Raw genomic sequence first — 14,833 nt, forward strand, 5'->3', positions numbered from 1 at the left:
TGTCGGACAAAAATGTTGATGAAACGCTCCCAGTTCCAGAGATGCTTGCGATACTAAACATCGGCCTATGGTAACTTAGAGGTTTTCCAGGGTGCAGAGTCACTTTTCGAGCAAATCATAGCCAGGTAATTGAATGCGAAATGCGTAAGTCTGCATACTAGCCTTTCTCCCTTCAATATCTCTGCTTTTCTATAACAATGTTTCCTAAAATAAAGGTCCCATGTCGGTGTTGAATTTGGGGACAAGATGGTGTCATCGGTCCTGGTCGATGGTCAATGGTCTGCTCTTCGGGAAATACATGTTTGCCCTTAGCCATGTTAGCCACGCAGGTAAGTCCTCGGCATTGGCCTCGAATGTCTAGACCTTGTCCCTGACTATGGCCTCTAGATTTGTTCTTCGGATGAGGCAAGGGCAAGCCCAGGAAGTGGACTTTCGGCTTCTAGCTTAACCAAAAGTTGTAAACGGCCTTACCGGATCACATTACTCAGCATAAATGTTTAAACATCACAATCATGCAGACACGGCAGGAAAATTAGATATGACAACGAAAATAATCATCTTGTTAAACGGCAATATGTAAATAAGACTCTAGAACATACTGCCCAGTGCCTACACTGTGCCATGTAACCATACTCACTTAAATTAAACGTTACAAGGAAGGTCAGATTGAAATCATTCATTTAGATAGAGACAAGCTGGTACACACAGGTGTAACTACTCGATGGCTTTAAGATTGTTGACGATAACCGGGTCAATAATGCTGATTTATGACCAGGTAATCGTGAACGTTGCCAACTAACTATTTCTTAATCATGTGGGAAGCATGTATATAACATATAATATGAACAGATGAAACTACTGTGAAATGCAAAGTTAGAAAACTAGTGGGAAGTCTATGTGCATACCAGCAATGTAGGTATGACCTTCGTGTACAGTTACGCTTATAGTATTTAAAACTTCAAAGCTGCACGTTTTCTTCAGGGTCATGGAGACACCAAGCATTCATCGGATGCTACAAACCAGGTGAGATCTTTCATGCTGGTGCTTAAAGGGGAGTGGTCAAGTTTAATGATCGTATAATGTATCAATAGCTGGTATTGTGAAATGTAGGTAAGCACATGTTACGGTTAAAACGGTATGTTATTGTCTGGTTGGTGTAATCTAATCCAAAGGCTCTCAGCTAGTGCATGGTACTTGATATGGGATATGGAGGGTTGTCCACATGTCTTCTAGGCGGTTGGTGAGGCAATAAACCTTTAGATTACTTGTAGTAAGACCCATCTTTCTGTCTCTATTGAATGGATATTTGACTTCATTGTGGGCATAGTATTTACCCCCTCGTGTATTTGATTTTCAAGGTGGACATTTTACCTCAAAATAATAACAATAATAACAACATCAATATGATGGTTCACACACTGCGGACGTTTAGCCCCCACCATTAAATGGTACAATGCACAGAAAAAAAATGCGTAAAGGACTACTACATCCATGCTTCCTATGACCTATTGTAATGCAATGCGGATGTTTGACACACCCATGCCCGTGTTCTTAAACATGTTAAACTTTGTGTAAAAATACCCATAAACACGTACACACAACTGCACAAGGTAAAAAGAGAAAACAAAATTATCAAGTGCGCGCAATGAAATGTAATACTTCTATGAGATGTTTATTGCTGATACTCTATACTCACTGGTTTCTTTCGCATTTGGCAAGCGTGGTTATGTGAATGACACCATAGTCAGACATACACTTCTGACAGGTCTATTCACGAGGCTTCCTGTTTTGATGCCTAGCTGAAAGCATAGAGTTGCTCTTAATTTACGTACTACTCAGTGTCAAATAGATTGCAATAAGAATGTTATTTTTTTTTTTCGAAGAGCCACGGCTGTAAACCAGTGCCTCGACGACATGCCCACATAAGTGTAGTGCTCGCCATTTTAATGCCCTCGGTGAATTTCCATGGGTTAATTCCTCACTGGTGTTCTAATCGCTCTTCATCGATATTGTCTTGCGTCAGCAGCGCTTGAATAAAACATTGTTCGTTCTTTATCAGTAATACATGAATGCATTGTTTCAAGCAATCGTTTTATTTACGTAATTTAAGCTTACAAACCAAATAGCTTTCCATCAGTAGACGTCGATTATTATTCCCTGGTCAATCAAAGTTTTATATAAACGAATTTATCATCCAACTAGAACCAGTCCTTACCTGTGTAACCCATGCATGTTTCGTTTCAATTTGAATTAAAACAACCACTTATTCCGAAAATATACTAAGGAACTGCTTAAAGTAAAGACAATACAATAATCAAAGGAATGAACTGAAATGTATATAAAAAACATGTGAAATTGTAGTCTTTAAAACCAACTGTAATTCGGTAGTAACGCTTTTCATACATTATATATGTACTTTTTTTTGCTACATAAGGATCGCCAAACTATATGTCGAGCATCCGTTGTGTATTATCAAATGAAGAAAAAGATCTAAACATGTTCCACTGAAATGAACGATAGGTGCTCCATTGACATTGCCCTATGTCATATAAGCCTTAATCTTTCCATGGTTCGAAAAAGCTTACATGTCATAATAATGTTTCAGTCAAGGATTACGACGCAATGCCAAATCTTATTCCTCTCTGTGAAAATTTTTCCAACATGTACAATGTTTTTGACTCGTTCTGCTTGTGCTTTCGTCATTTATTATTATAAGTTCGTCATTATTTCAAAGGCACAACCATCTTCTTGGTCATTGTTTGTTATTGTCGGTAAAATCGAAAGCTGGAGCAGGGCATCTAAGATTCCACTACTATCGGATCTATTGGTCCCGGTCCTACTGGGCAACATACCTATAACTGTGAAATATGCCTCTGAAAATGTATTCAAGAAGACATAAAATGATGGGAAGTCTTCACACATAGCAGCTATCAGGCCATAACCAACGTGTACAGTTGCGCTTACGGTATTTCGGACCACTAATGCTGCTCGTATTACTCATTGTCAAACACATGGCAAGCATTCGTCGGATGCCACAAACCAGGTGAGCACATTCACCTGATAAGAAAATGAGAGTATATTAGTTTCCCCATCGATACTGCAAGAAAACTTGATTGCTATGATAATCCATACCACGATAACGACGACGATGATATTGATGAATCACAGTAAAATATGTTGCCCATAAATATCCCAAAAAATTCAATTTGATAATTCAAAAGTGAGCAACTTCAACGTACAAGGTTTGTGTTATATAAAGATCCTATATAACATTTGCTTTGTTCATCGGGCTAAGTGGTTCAGTAATAAAGCGCCCCCTCCCCTCATGCGCGCGTACACAATGTCGTGGTTTCGATTATTTCATTTTATCGAGAAATGGTACGGTATCGCCTTGAAAATATTTGTGCCTAGAAATGCATATATCTAAAGGGGTGAGACTTATATGTGTACGTTTATTTATTTTTATGTTTCTTAGTATTTTTTATTTTGGGGTGGAGGGGCAAAACTCTAAAAATCTAAATTTTGACCAAAGTAGACGGATGAGATGTCACTCTGTATATCATGACACATGAATGATTTTAAGTAGCTCGTAGAATCTTGGTAAATATATATATATTTGTTTTACTGCAAAATCTCTTGAATTATTCAAATTAAATGTGTTCCCCTTTGATCACGTTCATATCGTTTTGGGGGGAGGCTAATTCACACAACTCATTTTTCAACGACCTCCAACAAATGCATTACTGGGGTATTGTCCAATGCTCGAAGCATCTGAAATTGGGTGATCTAGAAGCATGCATTAATGCAAACAACCAGATAAACAGAAACATTGCTCGATCCCAGTTGAACTTTAATTACCAAATGAATACGTTGTTTTCCGACGGAATCGAGAGCGACCTCACGTCATGTTCTATGTATAGGCGTAAATCATTCAAGCATAAATATATATATATATATATATATATGTATATATATTCTGGATGAGCACATGAGCATGTGCACATGCTTTCGCGACTCTCTAGTTAGGAGCTCTTAATAACTTGATTCTGTTGTATGTGTTCTTTTAGTATGTTATTAAGTAAGTTGCATGGCAACAGCTCGGTAATTTGTAAGTTTATTTTGTGATGATTTCATGTGTATTTTTAAAGTTAGCTTTTAAGAGGTTGTCTACACTTACACAATATGTAAACATCCATGTTGTATATATGCACCTCTATGCATCACTATACCTTACTGTGTGGCTATTGTGTATATGTTACTTCAATGAACTTGAACGCTTTGACTGACGTCAACCACAATGCACGCTGTTCATCTGGGACTATTCATCCTTCTGTGCTACTCTCCTAGTGTTATTGACTTTTTTGTTCTGCAGTGGACATATCATTGTACATCCTTTGATTTGTGAACTTTTCACCAGAAAGCGTTTTCTTAAGGAGGATCCCATATAGTGTAAACAGCAAATCCTCATTTCAGTTGGAAGTGTTTCATGCCGGCGATGTCCAGCCTAATCCTGACCCAGAACAGCTACGCGATGACACTCTACATGCTACAAGACGTCTGCTTGATCATTCCGATGCTGTCTTCAATTACACTCCAACGGAGTTGTCTGTGGAGAGACTTTGTCGCACCTCTTCCACATCATGCATGCCAAGCAATCACATCATATGGAATTCAGGACACGTTGCACAAGAAGATCGGGTGGGGATTTCGAAGAGGAAGGAAAAGGAATAGTCTTCAACATCCAAAGCAAACATCAAGCAGAATTTCATCACCATTAAATTGTCTTCAACTTTGCTCCATCAATGTACGCTCTGTTCGTAACAAAACGACTGCGATCAACGGCTTTGTCAGCGAAAGTAAAGGTGATTTAGTTACGTTTACGGAAAATTGGTTGACTGAAAACGACTATGCTGTACTGCAAAAGTTTGTTCGCGCTGGATATCGGTTTATCCATCAACCATGGACTGGTCGCCATGGCCGGGGCACAGGTCTTCTCTTAAAAAATCCTATCGATGCTCGTCAGGTTGCCGCTGGTCAGAAGGAATCATTTGAGTTTGCCGAGTTTGATATCGTATGCAAATTATTTCATCTTAAAATGATTAATATGTACAGACCCACATATTTAGAGTCTCATCCGGTGTCTGTTGCATCGTTTCTTTGTCAATTTAATGAGTACATCCAAGATCACCTACTGTCCAATGTTCCACTCTTAATAACTGGTGATTTTAACATCCAAGTTGATATTAACTCGAAGTCGTTTTTCTCGAATTACTCTGTTGTACTCAGTTTGTAAACTTTAGTACTCATTCTCAAGGTCACACGTTTGACTTCCTTATTTGTCGCCAATCCGATGATGCAATCGTTGGTGAGCCATGGCATGTAAATATCTTATTTCAGATCATATTCCAGTCATGTGCCATCTCAACACATGTAAACCATTTTTTACTGACAATATTGTGTCGTATCGTAAATACTCATGTATTACCACTGTGATGTTTAACAAAGAGTTTGCACAAATGTACATGTATCACAAGATATTTCTGAATTTGGCAAACTTGTTTGATATATCACACTCAGGAACCCCTTAGATAAGCATGCACCCTTGGTTTTGAAGTGAGTAGTTGCTCACCCTCATGTGCCATGGTATACAGACGAGGTCCGAGAAGCAAAAAGGCAGAGACGTAAAGCAGAGAAGAAATGGCATAGAACAAGAACCGATCAATGTCTGAACGAGTATAAGAAAGCTCGTAACACAGCATTATATGTTTTAAATGCTGCTCACAAAACCTGTCACAAAGACTTGATAGCACGTAACAAGGATGACGTAAAAGGCTTGTTCACCGTTGTTAAATCTCTGCTGAATATCTCAAACAAACATCCAGTGGTGCCACGTAACATTTATAGGATGGCACTTATGAATGACATATGAAAATGTTTTCATGATGAAGTTCTTAGTATTCACAGCGATATTAAATCCAATATAAATTTGATTGATGGTATTGATACTGATTCATGTGGTTTATCTCCAGCACCATAAGATATTAAGTTTGATAGATTTATACTTTTATTAGAACTAGAAGTAAGGCAACTCGTGGTGGCGCTCACTTAGTCGTCTTGCTCCGCCGATCCACTTCCAACAAATATTATTATGCTACATATTGATGTTATACTTCCTGTGTTTACGTATATCATCAATTTCTCCCTGTCTACAGGTCATTTTCGTAATGAATGAAAAGTATTTTGTTACATCTTTGTTGACAAAGTCAAGACTGGATCCTGAATTTTGTAATCTAAGACTTGTAAACAAATTACAATACATTTCAAATTGGTTGAATGTGCAGCCACTCAACAAATCTAACAGTTTCTCAGTAGTAATTCACTTCTTCCATCCAACCAATCCGCATATAGACAATTTCATAGTACAGAGCTGCATTTCTTTGAATTAAGTGTGATATTCTGATGGCAATGGACAATAAGAACGTCACGCTTCTAGTATTTCTAGACTTAAGTAGCGCATTTGATACTATAGACCACACTAGACTTTTGGAAATTTTGCGTAATTGTTTCGATTTCAATTGTGTTGCTCTCAACTGGATCAAGTCGTATTGTCTGATCGGCATCAAAAAGTTATTGATGGCACTGTCGCAGATTCTTTCTCAGTACCTTTTAAGCGTGTCTAATGTACCTTTTTGGGGTGTCCAAGGGTTCACGACTCGGTCCCTGTTTTTTTTTCATTATACACAAGTAGCCCTACCAATAGCACTCAGAACAATTTTCCTAAAGTTTCTTGTTACTGTTTTGCCGACGACACACAATGGTATATATCTTTTAGGCCATCTTATATGTTTGCAGACACAAGTGTTTCAAGTCTAGAACAATGTATCATTTCATTTGTAGATGCTCAATGATAATCTGAAATTAAACGATAGCAAATGGGATTTTTTGCTCATAGACACCTCATACAAAATCTCTAAAATTATTATCAACTGTATAAAAATTGGAGTATCCGATGTCAAACCCTCTCATACTGCAAGGAATTTAGGAGTTTACTTTGATACAAACCTCAACATGGAAACCTAATTCTCAAATGTATGCAAATTAACATATTATTTCCTGTATAACCTTTGGCGCATTCGCAGATACTTTGATCAATAAAGTATCAAACTAGTGGAACATGCTCTGATTACAAGTAAGCTTGACTGCTGTAATGGTTTGTTGTGTGGAATGCCTGATAGTCGTATTTCTAGGTTACAAAGAGTCCGAAATTCGTGTGCAAGACTTGTCTACCGTGTCCCAAAGTTCAGTTCCACTACACCTCTTCAAAGTGAACTTCACTGGTTGCCTGTACGCCAAATAATTTCATTCAAAATTATGTTAATTGTATATAAATCATTAATCTGTCAAGCACCACATTACATTACAAAATTACTCTAACTTAAAACCCAATCACGCAGTCAAAGCTTGCGAGGTTCCACAGATAAAGTATTGTTCCATATCCAATTTCATAAAGCAAAAGTCACACATTGTGATCTTGCATTTGCACTTGATTCCCCCAAACTATGGAATAGCCTGCCAATTGACATAAGAAGCTCTCCATTCTTGACTCTCTTCAAATCAAAATTAAAAACATATCTCTTAAATAAATAAAAAATGATGTGTAGAAACAAGTTTAAAAAAAAGAAAGAGCTCTAAATATCAGATGCGCTATACAAATTAAAGTGGTATATTATATATATATATATATATTTAATAGATCCAGTTGATGCTTTGTGTATCAAATATTTAGTACAAGCCTCAGGTTTTCGACAATCCTTCGTCTTCTTCTGGAGTAAGACATTAGGTTGGCGAAAAGCATAACTAGATGTGTTTTGTCATCAATTGGGCCCAAAACGTGAAAATTATGATATATACATGTGTATGCATATAAATGCATTTATTTGTTGTCATTCACAAATAAAACCTTTGCCTTTAAACTATTTCTCCAATTATAGTTTAGCATGAATTCAGTATGTACATGTGCTGAATATTTATAAATTTTCTACTCCTGCTAATTGCCGACCTATTTTGAATGTCAATGGCGGCTTTGCAATCTAATATCAGTTACTGGTTCTCGATCACAGTGTGTCCGTGTCGTTGGCTTAAATCATTCTACCACCATGACCACGAAACCATTATGATAGTGTTTTCTATGAAGCTCACATATAAGGCGTTAGGTTTCCTGTTCTATTGGTATGACTGGTCTCCGTCCAACTGGGCTATGTATATGTGGCTAGATGTGAAATATGTATTTAAACTTTGATTCAAGGAGGGTTAACTAGTTGGAAGTCTTTACACATAGCGGCTCACGCGATGTGACCTACATGGATAGTAATGCTTATGGTATTGCGGACCACTAAAGCTGCACGTATCGTTCATTGTCAAGTGTAGTTCAAGCATTCGTCGGATGCCACAAACCAGGTGAGACGTCTTACCATTGAACCGCCAACTTATAGCAGTAATTGCAATGAATTTACATATATTTCAAAATTGCATCAAATGCACTGTTTCACTTTGAACAGAGCAATATTACGACGTAAACATGCTCACGGACCTCGTGAAAACCTTTGTCTGAATCCGAATTTAGGTTAAGACTTTTCGATATGTATACGCATTAGAATGATGAAATTAGTTTCTTATCTTTACCACGTTTATGTATCGATATTTGCCAAGGTATATATGTAACGAGCCACCCCCAAACTCGCAATAAGTCGTCGAAAATTATTTATTTTTCAGTTTGAAAACCACATTAGAAGCTTTTGACGTGCAAAAAATAGTCAACAACCCAACACAAGCATCTGATTGGATGCTGAGGAAACTAACAGAGAGACTTAAAAATAAGAAGATAAATAGATAGAGGAAAACAACGTTTCGAGTTATGAGTTCACTCAAGCGTTAGATAAGCCAAACATTGTGTCAAAGAAACCCTGTATCTTGTTTTATATTCATCTTTACAACTTGGAATTTCTACAATTAAAAAAAAAAATTACTTTTTCAGATAAGCTGTTTTGCATTTCTCTTTTATTTTTGAGAACCAGATCTCTATTTTCACCATTTGTGACTTTCCCGAGCGATATATTTCCCACTCTTGGGTGGCTTGTCGCATAATAGATTATGATAGGCCTGTATAAAAACACCACCCTATATGAAGAAAACAATAGTCATTAATCAAATAAGTTGTATATTGTTCGATGTAAGAATGCATGAAGCAAAACGTAATGCAAATGGGCATATGGCAGGAGATTCACTCTGTTCTAATTGTTAGTGCCTCTTCAAATCTGATGTTTATAAAGTTTAGAGTTGGCGCTATGGACATTCATCATTCCGTACATATCATTGGACCTAGCGAAGGCCGTGACTTCTTAAATGTGTTCGTTTTTCTTCACTATTTTACAATGTACCTATCGCAATAACAATTAACATATGTCATTTCCATCATATTATAAGCTACCATTGTACGTCACAGCTATCATAACAATTACTACTTTAAGGATAGGACTGCTGTGTCTATAAGATTCGTATAATTTCTAGAGACTAAAAGGGACTGCAATGCGACTATCCTGTGAGCTGTGTGCTCGGCGCATGGTCTGGCCGATGCGGTACCTGCGAGCCGAAAGAAACAACCATGTGTCAAATATCTCAGGAGTCCATAAAAATTATACGAACCGATTACTAATAAGACTAAGTGTCCAAAATAGTGTACGTAAGATGTAAGATTAAACGGAACAGCTAACCTTACGTTTGATCTAAGCTACCAGGTTAGGCCTAGAGATGTAGCTTAGTCCCGACGTAACGAAATAACGTCGTTAAAAGTAGGAGTGGAATAAGTATTGTTAGATCTAGCCGAACTAATTGTTAGTCTTAGTTAGATCTTGCCTGTTTGCGAGCATACTTAAGGGTTGAATACGGTTCATTTTTTTACGTATGTAATAAGTGTCCTTTCGATTCTTTCCAATAATGTGCTTATATTCAAACTAAACTTGATAAAATATTCGGGATAGATCGAGCAGAAGTCAAGAATACATATTGTTCCATCGATACCATATCAACTATTAGTGCACGAGTGCAATAAGCATGTAAATGGGCGAGTTGTTAAAATTTTTTCGATTAATTAGGGCTGACATTAGGGTGATAGCAATAAACGCCAAAGGCAACATTTTGCACAAAAACAAATGGGGATCTGCAAAAAAGTTTGTTAACCTTGTTCGTTACCCTGGGTAATCACCATACTTTGTAGTTTTACAGGCACGGTCAAATACATAGCCCCACTTGTGTCCAATCGAAGGATAGGATTATTTGACATTCTTAAAGAGATGGTTACAAGCCTCTGTCGAGCTCTGCAATTGCTCAAACAATACCTAATGGTCCTTCATAGGTAAATTACTCGTAGATATCTATTTGTAGCATGATAAAACACATTTCGATGCAAATAATACCAAACTGCATAATATATGTTTAGATATTAAACATTGGATAATAGTAATGTTAATCAAGTGGCGTTGAATTAGAACTAAACAGAATTATTCGTTCGTGACTCCCTTTCTGCACGGTCTACGCAAACTGCCTATCTGAACCCCCACAAAATTGAGATATACCCTGTCATGCCTGTTGGATGAACACTGCGGCACAGAGTGTGTTAATAAATGGTGAAGATGTGTTGAGCACTGTGAGATGCTTAGTAACAGAGTAAAAATAATGTTACACTATGAATACAAAGACAGTGTGAATGTTCACAGTGGGCTAACGTATTGACATATTAGATTTTGGCAATTTGTGAACAGCCACCCCAAAACCAACAATTAGTCGAACAAAATGAATATTGATATTTTTATTGAGCTTGAAAAATTAATTTCCTAAGCTTTAAAATAATATGTAATATGATAAAATTGACAGACAATAACCATTACAAGTACTTGATTGAATGCAGATGAAATTCAGCAAGAGCGTAAAAAATAAGGAAAAAACAAGGTTTGAAGTTTGGGGTTCACTCAAGCATGATATGTGCATACTGTGTAATGTCAGTGAAACTTCCAAGCAGTCTGAAAAAGTAGTGTCCAAGATTTTTTTTTTATCTTTTCTTTTATTAATCTTCACGACTTCGAATTTTCACAGTATGAAGAAGAATCGGTCTTTCAGATAAGCTACTTTTTATTTTTGGATTTTACTGTTTTGGCTATTGACAGAGAACCTTACGTGGCGATTTATTGGTGGTTTTTTGGGTGGTAGGTCACATGTGTCAGTCACATCGTTTAAAATGTTTAGATTGGCATCATGAAAATAGTTTTACACTTATAATACATTGACAGTTTTTTGTTTTCACAGTGTTTATTTGCATAGCATACTATTTGAATATGTGATTCGCATTGTCAAAATGCTAAAATGTAACATTGTCAGGGAAAATTTGAATATGACTGGAATACACTGTTGGACAATAGAATATATTCTTAAGTTATTATTAAAAAATAAATATTAAGAGGAACCTCGATGGCGGGCATTATTTCTAAAATATGGATGATTTTAACTTTTCGTTTACGTAACATATGTCGAAATACAAACATATTAGCTAATCAGTCAGTAGGAACGTAACGTGGACTCTAGTTCTGCCTTATTTAGATTACTGCGACGTCTTAGTTTCATTTTTCTTTCAGTTCATTTTGTAATTCCACACAGCCCTTTGTAAGCAACCAACCTAGTATTCCTGTATCTCAGATCCCTTGTATCATTGCTGTGTAAACATTATGAGCTCACATACCGATCCTCCAGTTGTGACAACTGCGAAACCAAGCTAACGTCAGAAACCTGATTACTTTGTAATATCATTATGATCTCATCATATCATCTAAACTTGTCATTAAAGCAGCGCACGAGACGGCATTGATTGAATGCGTGTATTCAGAATAGTCATGCATGTATAGAGTACACCGTTTTATTATTTAAATCATTCATAAATAACCATTTTGGGTAACGATCTCAAAATGAGTTCTAACGGAATCCAATGAAATTACAACCCAAGTGTTTGTATGTATCAATAAAAAGATATGTGGCAAGTGGCTTTGGAAGAAAATCCGTAATTGCTGGGAAATGAGCAAAATAGGGACGGAATTCCATCAAATGTCGGGTATTTTTCCCAGAAATATTAATCCACTGTCCCATACATGCTTTCATGTGTTAGTGATCATCAGAATGATCGATTTTCAGCTCAAATTTCATGATTTCACAAAGAAAAGTTCATTTCTATGTACCAGATCAAGATGTGTGATAGATGTGACAATTGAAATTGATTTTAAAGACTTTCTCAAGAAATAATTGTTTGCTGCAATTACTGTATTTTACCTTTGATCCTATCAAGAGTAGTGTGTTTTATAAGCAAACGAATTCGTTTGGCTAAATATTCAATACAAAGTCAATGCAGCTTTGGCCCATATTGGGGCCCTCGCTTTGGAATTCTCTCCTTTCACAGATCCGCAAAACAAATTCAAGTGCTAAAGACTTGTAGGTATTTTGATATTTTGCAGTTTTAACTGTGGAACGTCATTAACTGGGGTTGGGTAGAAAAACAGCCCCATCAAAAACAAATAGATAAAGATTGATAAATGAATGAAATAAGAATACAAATAAATATTTCAAATAAAAATACAAATATGCCAATAAAGGTAAATAATGAATAAATAAATAACATATACTGATAAATAAATTGATAAAAAAAATAAAAATAAGGACCACATGATGCCATATAATTGAAGTTTGCGCTGCTTGATTTCTCATAGATAGACCTACTTCCTAAATTGATGAATTTTTTTTTTCTTCTATATTTCAAATGTAAAGGTCGTGGATTGTCCAAATTCCAGGCGAAGTTTGAAAATTCTGGAGCGGGAAATCATTTTAAAGTTTTACTGAATATATAAATTGTGATTTTTGCAGATTAAATGTTTCTCATGTGATACGTACGCCTTTGCGATGGCTAATAGATCCGGATTTTTCATTCATTACTTTCTTTTTCGGGAGAAAAAAAACTTGGGACGTTTACAATACGTAGGAATGAATACTTATTTAGGAATTAGTCTCTGGAATCGGGAGTTGGGGCGATGATGAAGCTTTGGAATTACCTGTTCTACAATTATGTTTGGTCTTCGTCCAACTGGGCTAGCGTACTGAAGCCGTTGACATACATGAACACAATTTTGGTTTAGGAAAAATGGAGGTGGAAGTCTTCACGTATAGCAGCAATGTCGGTATGACCTACGTGTACAACTGCGCTTATGGCATTGCGGACCAATAAAACTGCTCGTATGTTTCAGTGTCATACAGATGGCAAGCATTCGTCACGTGATACATACATGTAGGTCAGTGTACAAATTAAATCAATTGTTATTGCCTACCACATTATTGGAGTTTGTGACACATGCTGTAATCTTGGTGTGTTTCTCGAATCGGTCTCGAACATGACGATGGGTAACTCTTATCCAATACATATGTACCGTATATTTAAACTCATAGGGTTCACACGCAAATTTTTGACTCGTGACGCAAAAGAACAATTTGTTCATTCATTGATCTCAACTCGTCTTGATTTCGACAAATTAATGCACTCTTGTTTAACTTCCTCAGCCCTAAATTACTACTGCTCACACCTGTTCATAAATCTGTGTATTGATTGCCCATGACTGTGCTCCACAGTTGAACACTGCTCTCATCAACACCTACACACCATCTCGGCTTCTACGCTCCAGTGACTCCGGTCTTCTTTCAGTTGCAAAACGTAAAAACAAGGGGGGAAAGTCGTCCATCTGCTCCCCGGGGGGGGGCACTCAGTATATATTGCATAGTGGGTATGTGCCGCGGAGGGGACCCCCATTTTTACACTCAAATTTCCGTTCCGAGGCATAGCATTTTTGTCTTATTGAGAAAAAGAACAAAGAAAGCCGCTCCAGAGCATGGCATTTTCTTCTTCTCGAGAAAAAAAGAGGAAAAACTTCCGCTCCAGGGCTTCGCATATTTTCCGTTACGCCGTTCCGGTCGCAATTTTGGTGAAAAGCGGCCGCAGCTCGCTGTCCGACCATCGCCTCTGCGCTAGCGCGCCCGTCAGTTGTGCCGCCGGGCTAGCTGCATGTACGTTCCATAGGGATGCATACGCACTCGCACGCAGGCGACCCGTTCCAAGGACCCCCGTTTTCACAAATATTTGTAGTTCCGAGCCCGTTCCGAGGACCCTCCTTTTTACAATGAGCCCGCTCCAAGGCCCCCGTTTTTTGTCTCGCCCGCGGCACACCCCTACCACTTTTTTGGTCGAGTGCCCCCCCCCGGGATCTGCTCTAGGCCCACGCTATGTAATTTCCTTCCTAGAGAGATTCAAAGTTTTCCGAAAGATTTCAGATTAAGCTAGAAACAACTCGTTTGTATCATTGGTTTCTGTGTTCATTTGTTATTTTGTTTGCTCCTCTTCACTTCTGCGCCTTGAGCATCTAACGAGGTGAATTTGGCGGCTAAATTATTGCATTCGTTACTGTTATTATTATTAACAGCTAGATAACATGTTCATTAAGAGCACTTTCTAAAAATTTGACTATTACAATATTCATGAACTAATCCGTATTTAAGAATTAGTCTCTGGACTTGGGAGGAGGGTTACGGCGAAGTAATGTCATGGTTGTAATTACCTGTTCTACTATTACGATTGGTATCCGTCTCACTGGGCTATGGTATTGAAGCACTTGATATATACGAAAACAACTTTGATTCAGGAAAAATGGAGATGGGAAGTATTATAGCGGCAATATCGGTATGACCTCCGTGTACA

General features: G+C 37.4%; 1 protein-coding gene across 1 annotated transcript in view; it reads left to right on the forward strand.

Annotated features, from left to right (window-relative positions):
• Nucleotides 1-268: 268 nt before the first annotated feature.
• LOC135157965 (uncharacterized) overlaps nt 269-14,833 on the forward strand; it is a 47,372-nt gene continuing 32,807 nt past the window's right edge. The window contains exon 1 of the mRNA XM_064115176.1: nt 269-329. Coding sequence (XP_063971246.1) covers nt 269-329 — 61 coding nt within the window. The remainder of the gene's footprint in view (nt 330-14,833) is intronic.

Source organism: Lytechinus pictus, unplaced genomic scaffold (genome assembly GCF_037042905.1).
Source record: "Lytechinus pictus isolate F3 Inbred unplaced genomic scaffold, Lp3.0 scaffold_20, whole genome shotgun sequence".
Lineage (NCBI taxonomy): Eukaryota > Metazoa > Echinodermata > Echinoidea > Temnopleuroida > Toxopneustidae > Lytechinus > Lytechinus pictus.